The sequence below is a fragment of the Aphis gossypii genome, unplaced genomic scaffold, assembly GCF_020184175.1.
Source record: "Aphis gossypii isolate Hap1 unplaced genomic scaffold, ASM2018417v2 Contig01061, whole genome shotgun sequence".
Classification (NCBI taxonomy): Eukaryota; Metazoa; Arthropoda; class Insecta; order Hemiptera; family Aphididae; genus Aphis; species Aphis gossypii.
Genome location: NW_026083435.1, coordinates 1 through 22,893, shown reverse-complemented (window position 1 = coordinate 22,893; position 22,893 = coordinate 1). Strand labels below are relative to the sequence as shown.

The following is a 22,893-nucleotide window of genomic DNA, read 5'->3' as shown; positions in this document are numbered from 1 at the left end:
GAATGATTAATAGGTAGAACACTTGAAGGATTAGAAGAAATTTTAGTTACATTAATTATTGGAGATGCCTCATAGTTATTAAAATTTGCAGGTTGTAATTGGTTGAAACAGGTATCATGTTTCTTTTTTTCCAAATTTATAATTTTTCTGAAGTGCCCAGCTGTTATTAGTCCCAAATCTTTCTTCTTTCTACTTATTTTCTAAAATTGTGAAATAAAGTAAAAATATTACATCCAAATAAATAAATTTATATTTTTTATAATAACTGATTTAGGAGTTTTTTAATAATAAATAATAATGTTTAAAAAAAAATATAATTTATCAACTGTTGTCATAAGAATATAAAATAAAATGTAATACTGAACATTCAAAAAGCTCAGTCTGGTAAATAAAAATAATTGAAGTAAAATTAGTCAGCTTTCTTTGATCTAGCTAATCTTATGCTTGAGTATCTCAACCACTTAGCTACAATATTTTTAAAATTTGAATCTGTAAGTTCTACAGAACTACCACTGCTACACTCCTTCACAACTTCTAATAAAATAAAAAAAAAATAGTTACCTAATTATTTAGTTTTAAAATAGATAAGTCAAACAATTATTTGGCAAACAAATACATTAAAAGAGCTTAAAAATGTATACTTTAAAACTCTCTCACTTTTTAAAACATTTAGAAGTTCAGATTGCCCAACCGTTGTTGTTTTGTCTTTTCCACGGCCGGTTCTAGTGCATTTTGTAACATATTCGTCATTAAAAAATTTTCCCATCATTCGCTGTACATGATTTTTGGAATTAGAACCACCAACATTTTTTATAAAATATTCCTATACACAATTTAAGCGCCTATTAATAATTTGTTTGATAGTGTTGTAGAATTGAATAAAATATTCTTACCAATTTAATTTTAAAAGAAAAATCATTTAAAGTCAAATGTTCTACATCTAGATACATTGTAGAATCATTTAGAGGAAATTTTGATAAGAAATCAGAATCTAAATGTACTGATGATCCATTACTGTTATTTTTCATTCCTTGAATATTTAATTCTAAACCATTGATTTTATTTAGTAAGCGATCTTGTACAAGTTTGATGATAGATTGTTCTTTCATAATAAAATTATTTTGATTCTCAATGCTTAATAACATTTCCATTATTGTTCTTTGTGTGTTTTCACCATTTAATGCTTTTAATAATAATTAAAATAAAAACCATATGAATAAGAATATATAATGCATCTGTGAGTAGATAAATTAGTTTAAAATATTACTTGATAGAAATGGAACATTTTGCTCTACATTATTATCTGATACAGAATTACACATGTCGTACATATATGTAGATGGTATGCTATGGTATGGTGATGGTACCTACATAATAATTGAATTGCATTATTAATAAAAATAATAGCTTTTTGACTAAACCTTAATGATGATTTGATTAAATAATAAGTTAATTTGGTACAGTACAATGTACCATAGACCTCAAGACCTAAAATAATCTTCACGCATCATACCTAACACCACAGAATTGTATTTAAAATTGAATGTTCAGACAATTGATTTAATTTTAAGTTCATATAACTAGTTAATTTTTTGTTAATATATGGTATAATATGTACATGAAATAAAGGCATTCTAATAATCAAACTATATAATTTCTTTAAAGTATTTAGGTTGTATACATACCAAATTTTCAAAATGAGTAGCATCTGCACACTTTGAAGTGGCTTTAATCGAATCCACATTTTGATTATTTGCATTCTCATTCATAGAAGTCTAAAAATCAAATTAATTACATTAATAATGTATAGATGTAATACTTAATTTAAATTCAATAAATAAATTTAAATTATTCTATTTTGAGTACATATATATTTTTTTACGATTATTAATTATTAATTATTATTTTATTGATTCATTATTAAATATTTTAGAGTGGAAAACATTTATAAACATATGGCTTATCATAATCTAGTTAATAAAAAAAATTAATAATGGTTTTTACTGAAAAATAAAACAATTAAAATGTGTTTAAAACTATTTAAAATAAGAATGTACTTATAGTAACAGTTGTTAATTGTTATAAATTAATTAGTTATTTAAAATAAAAATTACCATTCTCTGGCCATCATTTACCAACTGTATATTTTCTAGATTTTCATTTGATGAAAACATAAAATGGTTAATCAAATTTTGGCCAACTGAAAATTTTTCCAACGTAGAGGTCTAAAAATAAACAATATAACATAGGTAAATTATACATAATATCTAAGTTAATACCTATATATAAATATTATAAATTGATTAAAATTTAAAAGAAATGTTTAGTAGTAAAACAGAATTATTAGTTTGTTAGAATTCATAAAATTACTATAATTTACCATGCTACAACTATCAATGTGGACCTCTCATGTATCGTTTATATTTATATTACCTGAAGTCTAAAAGCCAACAAAAATTATTATAAGACACAAAAGAGGGAAAACTGATTTTTAAATGAATTTTTATAAGTTAAGAAAACTCAAAATATGAAAAATATTCAGTATAATTTTTATTATAAAATAATATATCTACCGTTTTTAATCCAGAGTTATCTGCTGTATTAAATATTTGATAACCTGCAAAAAAAAAAATTGATCCAATAAATTAAATATTAACATTAATTAAAACTATGTGCAGGCAATCAAGCAGTTATTTTACTGTTTTAGTTGAAAAAAAAAATAATAGGTAGGTAATAAATTATTTTTAAATTTGAAATTAGGAAGTTTCAAAGTGTCACGACTTACTTTCTTCACAAGGTCCTGAAGCAGAAGAAATATGTTGAGATATGATCTTTGATCTTTTATAACTATTCTTTTTTCTAGTGTCAGCTTCGGATGAGGAAGCTTCAGAATTTATTTTAATTTTTTGATGCCATGCTATGTTGAAATTTGCTGAAATTAGATTTGAATAACTTAACAGTAATATAGGTAACAACTATTATATTATAGTCTGTATTATATAATCGGTACTTACAATATTCTTTACCATTATCAGCTAACCGTATAGCATATATAGGCCACTCTGGAAACTGTTCAATGGCAGTTTTTATTGTTTCACTTGTTACAATAATGGGTGATGGAGGCCATTTACAACTAAACACAGCCTGATCATTAACAACGTTTTTTATCAGCCAATTTGTGGGAACTGCGCTGAATTCATTAGTTTCAGGAAAAATACCTACAACCCACTTTTTTGGTGTATGGGCCTATAATATAAGAATATTAGTATAACATGATCACATGATCACATGGAATAGATTCTATTTCTTATTGAACATTTATTTGGTTTACATTAAATACTTAGTTCAATAAAATAAATTAACTCAGAATTAATATATTATAATGGTAATTAACTCATAAATATGCGTAGGACATAGGTACATAGAACATAATATGTCATACATCTAAGTAGAAAAATAAATCTGTGAATAAGTATCTACAAATTTTTATTCATAAGTGGTTATGGATAAAATTAAACTAAAATAGTAGATAAGTACTTACTCCTTGTATGAAAGATGAAGATGCCATACTGATTATTTTCAATAAAATCAAAAATAACAATTCACTTCACAATTTAAAATACAAATAATACGTAAAAAATCGTAAATACAATTTAAGCTTCAAATAAAAACTTTCAATAGTGTCGGAGACGAATAGTTGAATAGACGCGCGAGACTCGGACAGTGCAACACTTCAACTATAATATGGAGAATTATTAGGATTGTGCGCATTTTTAGAATGTCCACAGTTGTTCGGGCCGGGAGCGTAAGGCTGTAATACGCGCGCACCGGACACCGACTACTTCGTAGCGCACGCACACACCGACCGACCTGTGTAAATGTGTATACGTGTATAGCGACTCTAAGGAAGTGGACGGGGTCGCCGAGCAAGACCAAAGAGTGCTAGTGTGTGTGGTGGTGTATGTAAGTGTGTATTATTGTGTGTGTGTAAAACTTAAATTCTAAAACGGATAAGTAACTCTACAAAAAATATGGTAACTCAGTTTAAATGGTAATAATATATAATACAATAATAATAATTAACTACGGCCCTTCTGGCCCAACAATACAAAAATATCAATAATAATATAATATAACGCTGCCGGTTCGGCACAACCAATAAAATAATAGAAAATAGTTAAATATGAATAATAATAAATTAAATAAAAACTCACAATATTGTCGGTGCTCAGCTGGCCAGCTGCACCTAAAGCTATATAATAAAAATGACACACACAACACGGATATAATAATTTAAATAATACACAAAAAATAAATAAGTAAATACGGTGATTAGCTCCTGTATAAATAATAATATAATAAAGTAGTGGCGCTTAGCGCACTGCCAATATAATAGCCAAAAAATAATAATATAATAAAATAGCGGCGATTAGCGCACACACAGTTAAACAATATGCGAAAAAATGGCGATTCGAGCCTGCGGTACAATATTAAAGTGGCGATTGGCGCCTGCACAGTTATAAATATAATAAAACGAGTGGCGATTCGCACCACAGTATAATATAATAAAGACAGTGGCGATTCGCGCTCACACTTTCGTGTAAGATGTGATGATTAGCACGCACAAATACAAATTTTCCTGCAAAAACTGCCGACAACGATTTGCGCACGAACGGGCTTTTTGCGACAACGCTGGAGAATAGACTGACTAATATTATAATACGTCGTCGTAATTTACGTAATGCTAGTTATATAATTCACTCTACAATTAAACATACAAAAATAAATAAATAAACAGATAACAATAATTACGTGTGCGTGAGTGAGTGTGTGTGTGGTTCAATCGGCGGCGGCTCGTAAAGCGCGTTACACACTACCTGATTTGGTCGGGCCAACAGGATTCTAACCAAATCAGACGTTGCGTACACACAGTACGACCACCACACGATGTAGTCAGCAAATACTGTAAATGATAATACGGGAAACTCTAATCTAATCAATGGAGACCAATTGTGCCCTCAGTTTCACTATTATTGCCTATACTTGCGCCTTAAAGTAAAATAATATTTCCCACTGTGTGTAGTGTGTGGTGTGTGCCACGTGCCCACTGCTCGGGCTACTTTGCTTTATGCTCTTAAATAATTATAATTTATAATATTTAAGATTATCTTGTTACATAAGATATAACAGACCTTGAAAAAGCAATAATTATTTGTACCAATTATAACATTTTAGCATAGATTATAGATGGCAGCAAAGATCAACCGTATAGATTTACGATGAAACTGTAAAATAAACACAGTGAGAAAATCCTTGGTTTTGAGTTTATTTATAAATTAAAAACATCTCTACATAATATTCTATCCTGCTATCATCATCTGTACGCGGTTAAATGCTACATACGTCATAAGGATTTATATTATGATTAACATTTTGACACCCTGTGTCCCTGTCATCCTGATTTTGTTAGTCTAGGTTGAAAATATACTACAGTTTATAAATAAGTAGGTAGGTATACAATTTGTTAAGATTTTGTATCTGATTATTTTTTCCGCTTAGCAATTTAACTAATATTCAGTTAGTGTATTATTCATAAATATTTTTTCAAATGACGTCAAAAAAATTGTGTTCGGTCAAGTATTGTCGAAATAATGGAAAGGATTTCCCACATTTGATATTCCACAGATTTCCTTCTAATGTAAAAATGTATGTTTATAGTATAGGTAGACATATATTATTGGATATTATTTATTACAATGAGTCATTTTTTTTTAATCAAATATAACATAATTTAGGTGTCAAAAATGGGCTGATTGGTGCCAAAATGAGTAAATTACTGATATTTTAAATAAAAAAGGTCCAAAATTTTTGAATAAAAATAGGACAATTTGCTCAGATCATTTTCATGAGTCTGATTATGTAGTTTGGAAAGGCGTTGGGAATAAAAGGTAAGTAATTAATAATTATTAGGTTTTTGAGTTAAAATAAATATTTTGCAAAAAATTATTAAACTAGTAAAATTATTTAATCTAAACAAATTATTTGAATAGCTGCCATAGCACAATGTAATAATTACTGATTAATAATAAAACATTCTTATTAAAATTGTATTTTCTAAAAACGTTTAGCTTATTACATAATCTATCCATGCCATCGATAATGACATCATTACCTAAAGTTTTAAGTCCTGAAATAATGGAAACATTGAGTAATAAAAAAGGTACTTAGTATATTTTGAAATACATTTATTTATTAATACTAATAAAGTAATAACAAACAAATGTTTTAAACTTTTAAAAGATATATTCAGCTCAGATATACCAAAAAAAATAGGTCAACCATTATGTTCTAGAAAACTTTTTATAGAATGTAAAGATTCAAAAAAATATTTTAAACCCTACCTATGATTACTGAAGATGATTTCAAAGAATGTAAGTTTTTATTAATACTTGAGATAAGCTTATTTTGTTCTATGTATTTACAACTGTAAAAGTAGTTTTACCTATTAGATATCTGACTATTCTTCTTGCTATAACAAATTTGTATTGTGTATTCTCAATCCCATAGAAAGAAGCTGTAAATTTGTATTTTATTTATAATTATGTGTTTTACGTAGAGTATTGATATAGGTAATATGCTTTGTGCAATAACTTGAAACTAAATTCTTCTTATAATATGGTTAATGGTTATAATATATAATGAATGAAGTAATTAAATTTATTTTTTTGATGTATCTATAAATATGTGTTAATTAACTAATTATTTTTTGTTTCTGAAGGTTTATTAAAATATTTTAAAAATATTAACATATTTAATGCATGAAAAACATTAAATAATTCTTATGTTATAAAAATGTAATATGTTTGTATACTAGATATTAATTAATAAAATAATTAATGATTAACTGATTAATAAAACTCGATTGTATGAATATATATTGTTTAATGTGATTTCATGTTCTTTATTTGTTATGGGAAAATTTGTATTATTAAATATTTAAATCGTCCACTTACTACACTTTGGTTATTCTATAGGTTATAATTATAAATTACCAGTACATCATAATCATAAACAAGAATTCTGTTCAAAAAACTTAAAATCTATGAAATTGAAATTAAGAAAATGTCAACAAATGATTTCTAAACAAAAGAAAAAAATTTTTATTCTTCAAAATAAAGTTAAAAAATATAACAGTGAGAACAATAAACAAATATTAACTAAATTTAAAAATAATTCAATTATACAAATGCAACTGAGACTTGGTCATCTTAAAAGAAAAGGCTGGAGGTTTAAAGAAATGGAAAAATCATTTGCATTCAGTCTATACTATAACTCTCCAAAAGCGTACACATTTATGAGAAAATTCCTCTGTCTTCCAACCATCAGATCATTAAGAAAATGGCTTCAACTGTTAGATGTATCATGTGGCTTAAATGAAAATGTACTTGAGATACTAAAAACAAAATTTATTGATGCTGAGCCCAAACACAAACTGGTTTCTATTATAATAGATGAAATGTCAATTAAAACATTTATATCTTATAATTCTCAAAATGATCAGTTTCATGGGTTTGAAGATTTTGGAGAATATGGTATGGATTTAAAATGTAATAAATATTGTAATCAAGCTCTGGTAGTCATGATAAAAAGTTTAATAATGCCTTGGAAACAGGTAATCGGACACTTTTTTTCAAATGGACCCGTATCAGGTCATAGACTTAAAGATATAGTGGCTTTAACAATAAACAAATTAAAAGAAGTAGGAATTAAACCAAAAGTAGTAATATGTGACCAAGGTACCAACAATATATCTATGCGAAAATTATTTGGAGTGAATCGATTAGAACCATAATATATACATTTGAAGAAGAAAATATTTATTTTTTTCATGACAGTCCACATTTAATTAAGTCGGTGAGAAATAATTTTAAAAAATATGATTTTTCTTGTGATCAAGAAAAATACTCTTGGCAACACTTGGTTACATTCTATAATTTAGACAGAGATAAAAAGCCAAGGTTGGCTCCAAAATTAAATAAAATTCATATGGAACTGCCTCCTTTTTCTCCCATGCGTGTTTGTTTAGCAACACAGACTTTAAGCCATACTGTCAGCTCAGGAATTATGACGCTTGTTGGATTAAATAAAATGAGCAGTAATTCAATACATACAGCAAATTGTATTAAATTGTTTGATGATATTTTTGATACATTTAATAGTATTACACAAAGTGAACCAAAAGTTTTAAGAAGGCCTCTTTCTAAAGATTCGTGTCATTGGGAATTATTGAACAAAGCTGACAAGTTTTTGTACAAATTAAAAATTCATAATAAATCAGGCAAACAACCGCCATGTATAACAGGCTGGCGAGAAAATATAAATTCTTTAAAATTGCTTTTTAAAGAACTAAATGAGTGTTATAACGTAGATTTTTTGTTGACTAGGCGACTTACCCAAGATTGCCTAGAAAATGTTTTTTCAGTTCTCAGATCCAAAGGAGGAAATAATGTTAATCCAGATGCATCAAAATTTAATTCTTCAATGCGGATGTTAATTTGTAATCATTTATTAACTCCATCTAAAGGAGGAAACTGTGAAATTGATGCATGTCAATTTCTAACAAAACTTCAGGAAATTAAGATGTTAAATTTAAAAATGAAAACAACTGTAAATCAAACAAATCTAGTTAATGACAAAAACAAAACAGATGAAAATTACATACTTAGTTTAATAGACAATCATTTATCACCAACTAATATACAAAGTATTCTTATGGATGAACATAATTCTTCTGCAGTGGCATATGTGACTGGGTGGGTATGCAATAATTTAGAACATTCGGATTGCATTGACAAGATAGCTAAAAGAAAAAGCAAAGATTATTCAGTAACCTATAGTCAAGACAATATTTTTATAGATATTAAAAGTTATGAAAACTCAGATATGTTATATCCACTTGATGCAACCATTGATTATAGTAAAAGAATAACATCTTTATTTAATTCAAATATTGAACAATTATTGTTAGAATCAAAAAATAACATAAAAACCAGAATGATAAAACTTATTGAAATAGTATGTGTCAGAACATTACATATTTGCCAATCGTGTAAATCAAAATTCATTGAGAAAATACTTAATGTTTTAATAAATGCTTATGTAAAGAATTTTAATAACACTGCAATACAACATTATAAAGTACAAAGTAAAAATAAGAAATTGAAAAAAATAGCTCATTTATAAGTATAACTAAATTTATTACCTACCTATGCTTACATTATTTTATTATGAAAGTACCAATTAAATTAAGTAAATAAGTGTATAAATACCTATAGGTAATTAATATATTAATATATTACTACTTCCATATTAATTGTTTTTATTTCTTTAAATTTATGAGGTAAATATGTTTTCAAATTTGTTTATAGAATACTCATATTAAATTTAAATTTCTTAGTATGAAATATAAAATTGATATACTGAATTGTTTAAACTGATTGATATTATATAATATATTAATTTTTAAATCATAATTGTATAGTCACATAAAGAGACTAAATAGTGAAATGGATAATAATATAATACATATCATACAATTATTAAAACAAAACACAGAATAGTAAGTATTAATTAGTTAATAGTTAGGTACTTTAGTACTTAGGCATATAAGCCATAACTCATAAGACTGCGTCAGTGGCGTCACTGCGAGTATACGAAAGCAATGTACATCAGGGGCTTAACATAGGCAACCTTTATTGAAACTCCGGGCGATGAATTGTAACCATATTATCATTGAGTTTCCCGTATTATCATTTACAGTATTTGTAGTCAGTCTAATTCGTGTGCACTACTTGTGGTGTTCGCATGTTGTTGAATTTGTTTAAGAGTGTATTAATTATATAAATTTTTTGTAATATTAATTTATTTTAAATTCGTGGTCAAAACAACTCCTTACTCCACAATAGATTATTATCAGGTCTATACACAAACCACGATCTATCATGGCTCCGTTATCTAACCAACAAAAATTGGGAATTTGTCTAACAGCATTATCATTGTCATTGACGGAAGAAAAGAAAAACGAAGAATGTGGGCAAAAAAATGGTTAGTTGAACGAAGAAAATTCAGCCACATGACATTACTAAAAGAATTGGATGGTGATGATTTTCGTACCTATTTAAGAATGGATTACAATTGTTTCGATGAATTACTAAATTTAGTAAGTCCATTTATCACTAAACAAAATACACATTTGAGAGAAGCTGTCAGTGCCGAAGAAAGACTTGTTGCAACACTAAGATATCTGGCATCAGGCAGAGAATATAATGATTTAAAATTCAGTACTGCAATTTCACCACAGTTACTGTCAAAAATAATACCAGAAACGTGCCATGCTATTTTTAAAGTGCTGAGAAATTTTTTAAAGGTAAGAACAATTTTTTTATAAATTAACATATTTACCAGTTTAATCAACAATTACTTGTAAAATATTAAATTTACACGGTAATATATTTATATATATATATATATATATATGTATGTATAAATACAATGTTTAAAGCACTTATTTATTATAATAATAAATACGATGAATAATATTAAATAAGAAATAGTGTAAATATTAATAAAAATAAATGAGATATCTTAATTATTTCTTTATTAATATGGCAGATAAAAAAATAACTACAATACATTTTTATAAATTGAAATGTTTTATTCTTATTCAAGTTATATTATTATAAATATTATATTATTATTACAGATTCTTGAACAATAAAAATGCATTCACATTATATGAATGTTGTATATTATTTGGATCATTTGGTATTTCATTTGATGTAGGACTTAGTATGGTTGTTACTGGTGAAGTATGAGAAGTGTCTGAATGCAAAGAAATCATTGTAGAACTAGGTGATGGTGTTGAATAGTTATAAGAATTAGCATAGCCGCTTAATGAAATTGATGAACTTAAAGTCAATTTTTCCAATTTTCCGTAAAAAATAACTTCTGAAATCAACTTTTCAGCAATACATTTTTGAGTTTTTGTCATTTCTATTAGCTGCATACCAATAGTTTTCCCATATCTCTGGGTTATCTACTTTAGACATTAAAAGTTGTGCGCTTTCAATTAAACTTTCTTGTTGTTGCAACTTTGTACCACGTCGTTTTTTACCCAATGTAGTTGATGATTCATTTACAATGCTTTGTGTTTCAGATACCTACAACAGAAATTGAATGGTTAGAACAGGAGAAACAATTTGAAACCCAGTGGCAGTTTAATAATTGTGTAGGTGCAATGGACGGAAAGCATGTCCTAATCAATAAACCACCAGGAACTGAATCTCTATATTATTACTATAAGGGTACATTCAGTGTTGTTTTATTTGCAGTTGTTACAGCTGACTACAGATTTATGTATGTTCATACTGGTGTAAATGGGAGTGTTTCCGATGGTGGTGTTTTAAAACATACAACATTTTATAAAAAACTAACTTCAGGAGAACTAAATCTACCACAACCTAAGTTGCTTCCTAATACAGATACACAAGTACCGTATGTTTTCTTAGGTGATAGTGCATTTGCGATATCTAAACACATTTTAAAACCATTTCCTCAAAAAACTTAACACATGACAAGCGCATTTTTAACTACAGACTATACAGACGCGCGAGAAGAGTAGTTGAAAATGCTTTTGGAATTTTATCATCGCGTTTTCGATTGTTTAAAAAGCCGATAATGGTTGACGTTAAACATATTGATATAATAATTCTAGCATGTTGCGCTCTGCATAATTTTTTAAGCAAAAAGTCAAAAAATTACATAACAAATAACTGTGTAGACAGAGAAGATTTTGAAAGTGCTACACTCCGAGGAGGTGTTTGGTGGCAGGAACAAACATTGTTAGATGTAAATCAATGTAACCAATCAAATACAGAAGAAGGCAAAACCGTCAGGAACACATTCAAAGATTATTTTAATGGCATAGCCAGTGTAGATTTCCAAGAAAAGATGATAAATGTATTGGGAGACTAAAATTTGTAGTAAAATATATATATATTTTTTTTGAAATTAATGTAAACATTTAGTCTGTAGTCTTAAATTTGTACCTATAAATATATAAAATATGATATAATATATTATTATATATATATTATGTATATAATATTTTTTTATTATAATAATTTATATTTTATATATATAAAAATTATATATTTATAATAATCATTTAATATAATAAAATTTGTACCTATAATATATATTATTATTATTTATTTATCATAATAATAATATAATTATATATATATTATTATTTATTATTATATTTATAGGTACAAATTGTATTGTTATTGTATTATATTATATATTATATATACAACATATAGTACTTATAATTAAGTATTTTTCAGTAATCTAACATAAGATATATTTTTTATCAATGATACATAGTTTATGTTACATTATACAAATTGATAATACAATATAATCAGGGCCGGCTCTAGATAAAATGTATAGATAGGCAAAATCAAAATTTGCCGCCCTTTCATTTTTGATCTCTCTATTTTCCTTAACGGCCTTGACCATATCCTCAAACATATTTACTTCTACTTCAGGTTTAAGCCACAGTTTACTTTACGTTATAATTTATAATTCATAAAAAAAGAAAAATATTTTTATTTAACTGTATCCAATTAATAAATTACATATAAATATTATTAAGGAAAAGAATTTCATTTTTTAATCACATTTAAATAGTACCTATAAATTATAGTACATTTTTACCTATTTTAAAATAGTACATTTACTTTATGACAATTCTATAAGCAATATAATGAAGAATATAACATTTTTATTTATTATATAAATTTTATTTTTCTGGCTTTCAATGCTGCAAACTCTTGTATAATTTCTTCCATGTCCAATTTGTTTGACAAATCCTTTTCAATTGAAAGAGTTGCTAGACCAACTAAACGAATTTGACATATTTGGGACCGCAAGTAGTTTTTTATAATCTTCAGTTTTGAAAATGATCTTTCGGCACTTGCTGCGGTTATAGGTAATGTCAGTAAAATCTTAAGTGCTACGACTAAGTTAGGAAAAAGCTCCACCATTTTCCTTTTACATATGTATTCCAAAACCTTTTGTGGATCACTTTTTTCATTTCTGGAACATCTTCGAAATGCGATGATTTCATGGTGTAATTCTACTGCACTAATATCTGTGTTTAGGCCGTCGTTAGAAGTGAGAGAAAGTTGTAAATCCTTGCAGTGTTTTAACAATTCATTTTCATCTTCAATTATTGATACGTTATATAAGAACGAAAATAAACTGTTATGTTCAGATAGTGCACCAAATCTTTCAATTATAGACTGAATACGTGTATCTAAAATTTGATTGAAAAAATTAACTTTAAAGTGCATTTCTGGAGAAAAAAGAGTCCCCTTACTTCTCTATCTTTGTGAACTATCAAATTTATCTTCAATTCCAACTGTTTTAGCAATTTCCTTTGCAGCTTTTAATGCTTTTTCAAAACCTTCAGAACGATAATCTTCCAAGAACTTTTTTGTTGTGTTTAATTGGGTAATAGCTTCCGATAGATCAAGCGATGGTGATTGAAGAAGTTTGCTCGAAATATTAATTTCATATAAAATATCATACCATATTACTGAACACATCACAAATTTAAAGTTGGATATATTTTTTAAAATTCCTTGTGCTTCAGAACGGCTTTTAACACTAGATGCATAAGCTAATGTGTTATTTTCTTCAATATCTGACAATGCATCACATATTTCATTTAGTTGGAATCTAATAACTTTAACTGCATCCACTCTACTTTCCCACCGAGTAGCACTAAGTGGTTTAACCGTTAAACCAGGTAAATATTTAATCAATATATCCCAACGGTGAGTTGATGAGGAAAAAAAATTGTAAATTGCTTGAATTAAACTAAAGAACGATACAGCTTCAAGGCAACAATTAGCAGAATCATTTAAAACCAAATTTAAAGTATGCGCATTGCATGGTACATAAAAAGCTCTTGAATTTAGTTCAAGAATTCTTGCTTGAACACCACTGTGTTTTCCACGCATATTTGCCCCGTTATCGTAGCCTTGACCTCTCATATCGTCAAGGTTAACTTCAAGTTCTGTTAGTTTATCCAAGAGGGTTTTTGTCATATTGTATCCAGATGTATCATATAGTTGAGTAAAATCTACGAAGTGCTCAGCTATAGTGACTTCACCGGTATCTTCTGAAATTGTCACAAATCTGAAAATCATGGTCATTTGTTCTTTATTGCTAATGTCTGGCGTACAATCGAGAACAATTGAATAGTATTTTGCTTTTTTCAGACATTTTAATATATGAAGTCTAATTTTTTTTGCTAATAAATTGATTATCTCATTTTGTATCTCTTTTCCAAGATAATGGGTATGTATTTCATCGGAGGTTATTCTTCTTATATGTTCTTTCATAACTGGGTCGAATTGACCTAAAATCTCAATGAATTTTAAAAAATTCCCATTATTTTCAACATTGAGTTTATCGTGAGTTCCTCGTAGTGCTAAGTTTTGATTTCCAAGTACTCTTATTAAAGATATTATTCTTTCGATAACTTGTCTCCAATGTTGGATTTCCGTTTTTATTATTTTTTCATTTAAATGGTCAATAGTTTTTGAATTATTTATTCTTAATTCTAGTTCTTTCCACTTAAGAAAAGATGTTTCATGATTTGGAGACCGTTCATGTTGTTTTAAAGTTTCAGCAATGTTCTTCCAATCACGATATCCCTCTTTGCCTAAAGACGATTTTGTCTCACTAAATAATTTGCAGCAGTAGCAATATACAGAATCACCGGAACTAGAATATACTAACCATGATCGTTTTACTTCCATTCCATTTTTTAATTTTCTAAAAAAATGATGGATCGTAAATTTACGACCTGTATCATCTTTTGGGTACGATTTCGAATGTATTTGATAAGGGCCGTTTTGAACAACATCCGTATTTTATCACAAATAGCTGGCCACTTCTTTGGATCTTTTAATAATTGAAGGTCAATTGAATCTGCAGGGGTATCTACACTAAAATCTTGATCATTTTCTTTAACCATTTCACAATTTGAATTATTGAATAACGTAACATCTTTTACAATGGAAAGTGTTATATTATTAGCTTTATTACCCACATTCAACAAATCTTTACCACATTCAATACTTTCATATTGATCTTTTTTAATGTTTACTGAGGAGACAATAAAATTATTTTCATTATGTGGGGAAATATTAGTTTTTATAGTTAAATTACTATCTTTTTCTAAATTACACGCTGAGATATTATGATGTCCTAATTCCACATTAGCTTGCATATTACTACACACGCTAGTATTATCATTTTCAATTTCTGAATTTTCTGAAGAAATATTATTGTTACTACTTGGTACTTGTTGAAAAAAATTTAAAATGCGGTCTTTTTGTTTAGATAGTTCTAATTCACGTGCTATACATTTTTTCTTATATTCTGCTCCCGACAACCGAGTGCGTTTGGCGCTGTTCGACATTTCAGATCTCAGATTTCAACTTTTCTATTTTTTCGAAATTCTAAGAAAATATTGTACATTAGGTAAAAAAAGTCATTGTTAACAAATTCTATTATATTTAAATTGTTGATTAATTATTTTTTTATTTTTTTAATAAATTGAATAAATACTAATTACTAACGGAATATCAAATGAACCGCAATTTTAGACCTATTTTAATTTTTGATATTTAAGGTACAATAATGTATGCAACAATACTAACATCTAACTAGCATTAAAAATAATAATCTTTGTAATAAATTAGCGTAACTTAAAAAAGTTAAGATTAATTAAATATCATTTAATGTTATAAATATGCCCTACGTATAATAAAATACAGTGAACAGTTTGAAATTCAAATATTAATATACTAATAATATAGCCAATATAGGTATTGTATTTTACAAAATAAACACACAAATCATACAAAATGCTAAAACATGGATACGATACCTGTAAGTTTTCAGCTACTGGTGTCAGAAAATTAAATACCCACTAAAATATTGCAAGAGTTCACGACAAAGCGACGGATGAAAAGCAAATAATATTATTTATTGATACGTATTACGTTGAGCTCCGCTAGTATTATCAGCGCCTAGCCCGTATTGCTGCACCAAAAATAAACATTATAATAAATAATAATATAGAATAATATTGCCATAGAATAATTATTCTGTGATACGATAATATAACGTATTAACGTGTTATTGTTATCGACGTCGACGATGTCATCATTGCGGGGAAAATATACGTAATACGTTATCTTAAGTTTAATTTTAGCGTATTATACATTTGTATTTATACATTAATCGCCTCAAGTCTAAATTAGTTTTGGTAGATATAACCTACTATTTTTAACATAAAAAATTAAACGGTCCTGCCGCCTCTTATATATTGCCGCCCCAGGCATAGGCCTGTGTTGCCTGTGCCTTCCGCCGGGCCTGAATATAATATAGGTATTTTCAATGAATATAAATTAAGATAATGTTACCTAGTTAAATGTATTATGTGATATTGTTTTAATTTTTAATAAATAAATAAAAAAATTAAATCATTATTATAAATCATTACCTCATCATCACCACTGAAATCGATAGTGTCAATTCCACTTATATTTGAATTTTCTTTTTCATTTAGAAATGTTAGGTATTCAAAATACCATAAAGATGGCACATAAATATCTTTTAGACCAGCACCAGTTCTTTTACTATCTTGTACCTGCAAGTTAAATTATAAATAATAATGTGCAATACTATATTAGGATATTATAGTGGTTTGTATTAAATAGCTGTATATTTTTGTGTGTGTACTTATACAATTATAATTTTTATATACCTATATATTTATTTTTAAGTCAAAGTTATTATGCCTATGGCTTTTCTTTGACATAATTTAAATTCATTATATATAATTATTTCTTTTATAAATAATTGAGTTTTCATTTATTGATATAAATTATTAATTTTCTTATTTATAAAGTATTAACCTTACTACCTTAGACAATTTTTTTCTTTATTGTTTTAAATAATAATAAATAATGAATATTAAAATTACCTACTTTTAAACATAATTGATTTGTTTACCTTTTTAAATTCTCTTTTGTATGCAGCTCTCATATTCTCAATTTTCTTTTTTACTGTTGCGATACTAGCGTCATTGTCTATTATTTTTAACTTTTCTTTTAATACCTCGAGCGCCTGGTTTCTTGCATCCCTGTTACTGTACTGCTTACAAGTAATATCCCATAAACATGTAAAAGATTTGTACAGTTCTAAAAAATCCGAAATCACTTCTCGTTCTGTTAAAACAGCAGCCATTGTAAAATGTATTAACGAATTAACGAATCAACGAATTAATGTATTAACTAATTTTGAAATTAACTGGAGGTAGATACTAGGTACAGACGTGTTATCATGTTAACCTCAATAAACCAACTGAAATCCACCAGACAGAGCTACACACTATATGATTTGGTCGGTCGGTCAGGCGATCAGATGGTATGGCCACCTGACAAGACCCGACAGGATTAAAGTCAGACGACACGTCTACACACGACCTGACATGACGTCTGACCCGACCAAATTATCCTGTCTGCCCGACCAAATCAGGTAGTGTGTATCTACTTACCTTATCTTAACCGGCGCGCGCGTATATACGATTTAATACGTATTAAAATATTATACCGATACTATTTGGCTTCAACAACAGTCGTCAGTCATAATATAATATTATGTAATACCTACCAACTGATTTATAAATATCTAGTTCCTTATGGGAATAAATTGTAATTTGTGAAACTATTTTTGAAATAGTCGGAAGAGATATAATAATATATATATAATACGTGTGTAGTGTGTGTCGTGTGTGTGTGCGTGAGTAAAAATATTATACACCTATATTTATAAATATTATTTAGTGTATAAGCCTATATAATTCTCCGTACAACTCATCATAAATATTGCATAGATATTGCATTAATATTATATTATACTTTATCAAAAAGTATCAAACGATGACATCGTATTCGTGTTAATTTGTAATAGAACATCAATAAATAATCTGCGATATTTAATTAATATTATTCGGTAATATATACAACAAATTTTGAAAGCAACAACCATATAATATCGCATTGCTATAAATATTCTGTATGGTGTCAATAGTTCATCTTCAATAATTATATAATGTTCTTCGTTAACTTAAATTTAATTTTTTCAATGTAATAATGTATTGATGTTTTATTTACATCATCTTGCAATATTTCATTTGCGACCTAATTTCAATATAGCAGCGATAAATAGTAACAAACTTTGCACAGTGGGTAGTGATTAGTCCTGGGGGTATTTTCCAAATTTTACAATGTATTTGTGTACTTGTGTCTCTTTCATAATTTATAATTTTCATAACTATTGTTAGTGTATTAAAGATTATTTCCTGCATCCCTTTTATCTCTTTATCAGTTTTAGTATTTTCCATTAATTCATTTTTTTTTCTTCGGTAAGGTATGTTTTAAAGATATTTTTTAAATTTTCGAGTTTGTTACTAGTTGCAGTTGTGTAGTTATCTAATTGTAATGTGATCTGGTTTAGATCTTTGTGATCTGATACAAATACCGGTGTTCGTCAATTACGCCGGATTTGGGACACTACCTGTATAGTATACATCTATTGCGCCGGTATCAAAAAGGTATAACTAAAAGGTATACATCTATTGCGCCGGAGCATTTGACAATGACACAAACTGTCTTGGTTAGTTTTAATTTTTATAGTAATTATATTATATTATATTATTAAATATTAATTTATATTAACTATATTATTTTTATAATTATTTGTACAACAATAAACAAAAATATATACATTACACACAATTTATACAATTTATAATCTAAAAATCTTTATCATATTGTGAGGCAATTAAAAATATGTTGAACAAATGGTCAAGTATCATATTTCATTTTGTCATGTCTAATAATTTGTCATCCCGGTGCAATACTCCAATTGTCTTGATGTCAATATTTACTTTTCTAAAATAATTAAATTAAAATTAGACAATGTGGATATAAATGAAGATTTTTATTTAATTACCTTATTAAAAATTTTTGTTGTGGTAGCTTATACGTTTTACAAATTCAAACATATCTAAATGGCCATTTAAATATTTGGATATATTTTCGTCAGGTATGGTTTTTTGTTTTTTATACTTATGATTTCTAATTTTCTTTTCTTTTTCGACGCTATTTATTTTTATATATGATTGAAGTTAATAATTTTTAAAACTTCATAAAAAACAAAAATATTTGGATGGGGTGAATAAAAATATTTCCCAAACGCTGAGTGAAACGACTCACAGGCATTTGTTGTTCTTTCGCCTGATATGTTACACGATGAACAAAGATAAGGTGGAAAAATTGCATTTTCATCAATATATGTATCAACGAGGTAATCACAAAATTTATGAATTCGTTCGTCCATTGGTTTAATGCCTATAAAATCAACTGCGAAGCAAGTGCCGACGTTTTCAGGTTCAAGTAGTGGTAGGCCGAATATCCACTTTAACCATTTTCCAATTTCACTTGAATGATTTTTTTTATTCTTTAGATAAGCCTAAATTTTGGATTTTTCTCCACCATGATTGAGAAAGATGAAATCGACAACCACGTAAAATTATATTTGGCCAAACTGTAAGAACAGCCTTATGTATGCTTTGCTCAAAATCTACAATGCAAATTTTTGGTTGAAAATGTATAGGCAATTTTGATGTACATACCTCAATTAAACTATTAAATGCTTGTTCATAAATTTTAGTTTCTTTATTTGGCAAAAGCAAAAAAACTAATGGAATATAATTACCGTTTTTAACTGTATGGATTGTGAATAATTGATAAAAATATTTGGGACAGTAAGAAAATGTCCCATCCATAAATATTTTTTCTTGGCAACAAAGAAATTTTAAGTTAGTCATTGTTGAAAATGCTGTTATTTTGTTTTCAGAATCGTTTATTAATAAAAATTCTTTGTCTTTATTCGTAAGTGTCGGAATATTAATTAAAGCTTCTTGGGTTTCTCTTAAATTTGTAGGTAAATATGTTGGAATATTTTTTCGTCTAGCTCTGTATAAATTTTGTCTTATATTAGAAATATCATCGGTTTTAAGGTTGTTGATTACATGATTAGATATTTCCTTACTTATTATTTTTAACGGTTTTTCTGTTAAATCGTCCATTGCTTTTCTTTTCACCTGATTTGATATAATTTGCCGTTCCCAGTTATTAGGAGTAGGATGTTCGTGTTTAATTTCTTCAGATAAAATTGTAGTTTTACCCTCGTCTATGTATAACTTAGAGTTGCAACTTTTGTGAGCGCACCGCCGTTTATGCCCTTTTTTGGTAAGTTCCTTATAAGAAAATTTATAATTTTGGTAAATAATAAGTTCTTTACCACGTTCGCTCAATACTATTTCCATTATAAATTTAAGCACGAGCCACAACGACTATAATACGTACAACGCGTGGAATTATACTGCACAATTCTACAGATTTATTTTATAAACATACAATATTTGACCAAATTTTATTTTATCTTCAAATAATAAAATAATTAAATGGTTTTCAAATGTACCTATGATATAGATATAAGATATAGATAAAGATCCACTTATTAGATTACAACACTTAAAAACCATAGTTGCAAAATTTATTTGTACCTAAGTTCCTTATTTACAAAATATACAATAATTCTAATCTGTAAGTTTTGAAATCAATAGACAATAGACATAGTATTATACACATTTATATAATAATATATTTAAAAATCGATCGGCTCAATTGACGTAGGTACACAATTTATAACATTGAAATATCGATCGGCGCAATTGATGTACCTATACCTTTTTCCTATCCCATAATTTTTCTTTCTTTACCTGTAATTTTCGGCGCAATTGATATATGCCCACAAATACGTCCCTTAGTTTGTCAGCTTGTTGTTTTAATTTGTCTTCGTTTGTATAAAAATTTTTTATTTGTTTTTCGGTTGCTATATCACAGCAAAAATTGTAAAAATCTCCTATGAATTGTATGCCTCTTTTCTTGTTTTTTTTTTTTTACTATCTCCTACTATTTCTGCTAATTTCTCCAGATTCTTGTTTTCGTTAATATTTATGTGAAGGGTTTTTAATAAGATTAGGGATTGTTGTACAATGTACCAGTAGCTATTTTTCTTTTTTTCGCAGTAATTTTCTACTTCTAATAAGTTATCTACGTTATTTTCCTCTTCTATTATTGTTTTTTGTGTATATATAAGAGGTATACTTTTTTCATATACTATTACTTTTGGTACTTCATTGAAGAAAGCTCCTGAGGATATTATTATGCTTATTTTTTCCTCTGCGATGGCGCTTGCTATTATCAATATCATGAACTGAAACATATTTCTAAAACAAACTATGTAATTATGTCATTTGGTTATTATTAGTTTTTATAGTTTTACTTTTTAATATAAATTAACATGTTTTTTTTCTGTCTGTAAAAGGTTTTATTCTTTGTACGTGTATGACGTCCGTGGTTGTTTTTCCATTTAATATTAGTTCTATCTCATAATTTACGTCAGATATCTTTTTAATTATTTTAAAAGGTCCTCTATATCTATATGCTAATTTTTTTGATTTGTTTGCTTCCTGAAATTGGAATTTTATTAATACTTTCTGACCGGGTAACAGTTTTATGCGTTTTATCGTAATTTAATTTTTGTGTTTGTTGTTCTTTTTGTATTATATTTGGTATTTCTTTCCTAATTTCTTGCAATGTTTCTAATGATTTTGCTAGATTAAAATTGTCAATGTTGGGTATAATTTTATTATCTAATGGTTGGTTGGCCTCAATGCCATGCAATAGAAAGAAAGGGCTTACTTTTAGCCTTGAGCTCGGGCATGTATTGTATGCGAAAACCACTAATTTATAATACAATACCCAGTCTTTTTGATTTTTATTAACATAGTGAGTTAAACTATTGCATATTATTTTGTTCATTAGTTCTGTCATTCCGTTCGTCTGTGGGTGATATGCACTAGAAAATATTTGAACAATACCTAAACTTTTACATGCTTCCTCTACTTTTTTATTTTTAAAATGTATGCCTCTGTCGCTACAAAAATATTTTGGGACCCCGTATGATGTTATTAAATCCATAAGATAATTTATTGTTTCTGCTCGGTCCCGTTGCATTTGCTACTGCTTTTGCAAAAGTCATTTTTGTTGCATTGCATATTGCCACAATTAAGTATTTCTTTCCGTGGGATGGTGGTAGTGGTCCTAAATAATCGAACGTTAATCTTTGTAACGGTTTTCCTGAATCTATAGGTATTGGTTGTAGCAATCCTGATGTTTTACCGACCGGTGTTTTTAATAGTTGACAAGAAATACAAGACTTAATAAAATCTGTGGTGTCTTTTATCATTGTATTCCAATGATATTTTTGTTTTAATTTTGCAATTGTCTTGGTTATTCCGAAATGCCCACTAAAAATTGATTCATGATATGATTTTAGTACAATGTTGACTAATTTTCTTGGAATTACTAGTAGGTTTAGCTGTATATTTTTATTCCATTGTTTGTAATATAGTATATTTTTTTTCACAGTATCTTCGTGATTTTCTTTTAAATTTTTCTTCTCCTTCCCCTTTTAGTGTTTTTAACATATTTGAGCAAAATTCATCTTCTGCTTGTGCTAGTTCAATATCCTCCATATTGATTTCTACATTTGTATTTAGTTTTTCTATCTCTGTTAAATTTATAGGAAACCTGGAGAGGCTGTCTGCTG

The 22,893-nt window shown here is 27.6% G+C and overlaps 1 protein-coding gene and 2 pseudogenes across 1 annotated transcript; 1 reads left to right on the top strand and 2 right to left on the bottom strand.

The window, feature by feature from the left end:
* Nucleotides 1-352: 352 nt before the first annotated feature.
* Nucleotides 353-1,036, bottom strand: LOC114131880 (uncharacterized). The gene is made up of 3 exons (XM_027997205.2): nt 894-1,036; nt 658-823; nt 353-534 (listed from the first exon to the last, which is right to left on the bottom strand). Exons 1-3 carry the CDS (start codon nt 1,026-1,028, stop codon nt 410-412), a joined length of 426 nt encoding a protein of 141 aa, XP_027853006.2. The 5' UTR covers nt 1,029-1,036; the 3' UTR covers nt 353-409.
* A 4,572-nt stretch (nt 1,037-5,608) lies between these two features.
* On the top strand, nt 5,609-6,228 carry LOC126555752 (uncharacterized; annotated as a pseudogene).
* Nucleotides 6,229-10,756: 4,528 nt separating this feature from the next.
* Nucleotides 10,757-17,394, bottom strand: LOC114119018 (uncharacterized; annotated as a pseudogene).
* Between the last annotated feature and the right edge of the window lie 5,499 nt (nt 17,395-22,893).

What these genes read in the sequence shown, in the direction of transcription:
- LOC114131880 (XM_027997205.2), bottom strand. Translation starts at nt 1,028, where the DNA reads ATGAAAAATAACAGTAATGGATCATCAGTACATTTAGATTCTGATTTC. An exon ending in TTTCTTTTAAAATTAAATTG is followed by an intron (nt 824 to 893) that starts GTAAGAATATTT and finishes AATTGTGTATAG; the next exon opens with GAATATTTTATAAAAAATGT. An exon ending in ACTTCTAAATGTTTTAAAAA is followed by an intron (nt 535 to 657) that starts GTGAGAGAGTTT and finishes TTATTTTATTAG; the next exon opens with AAGTTGTGAAGGAGTGTAGC.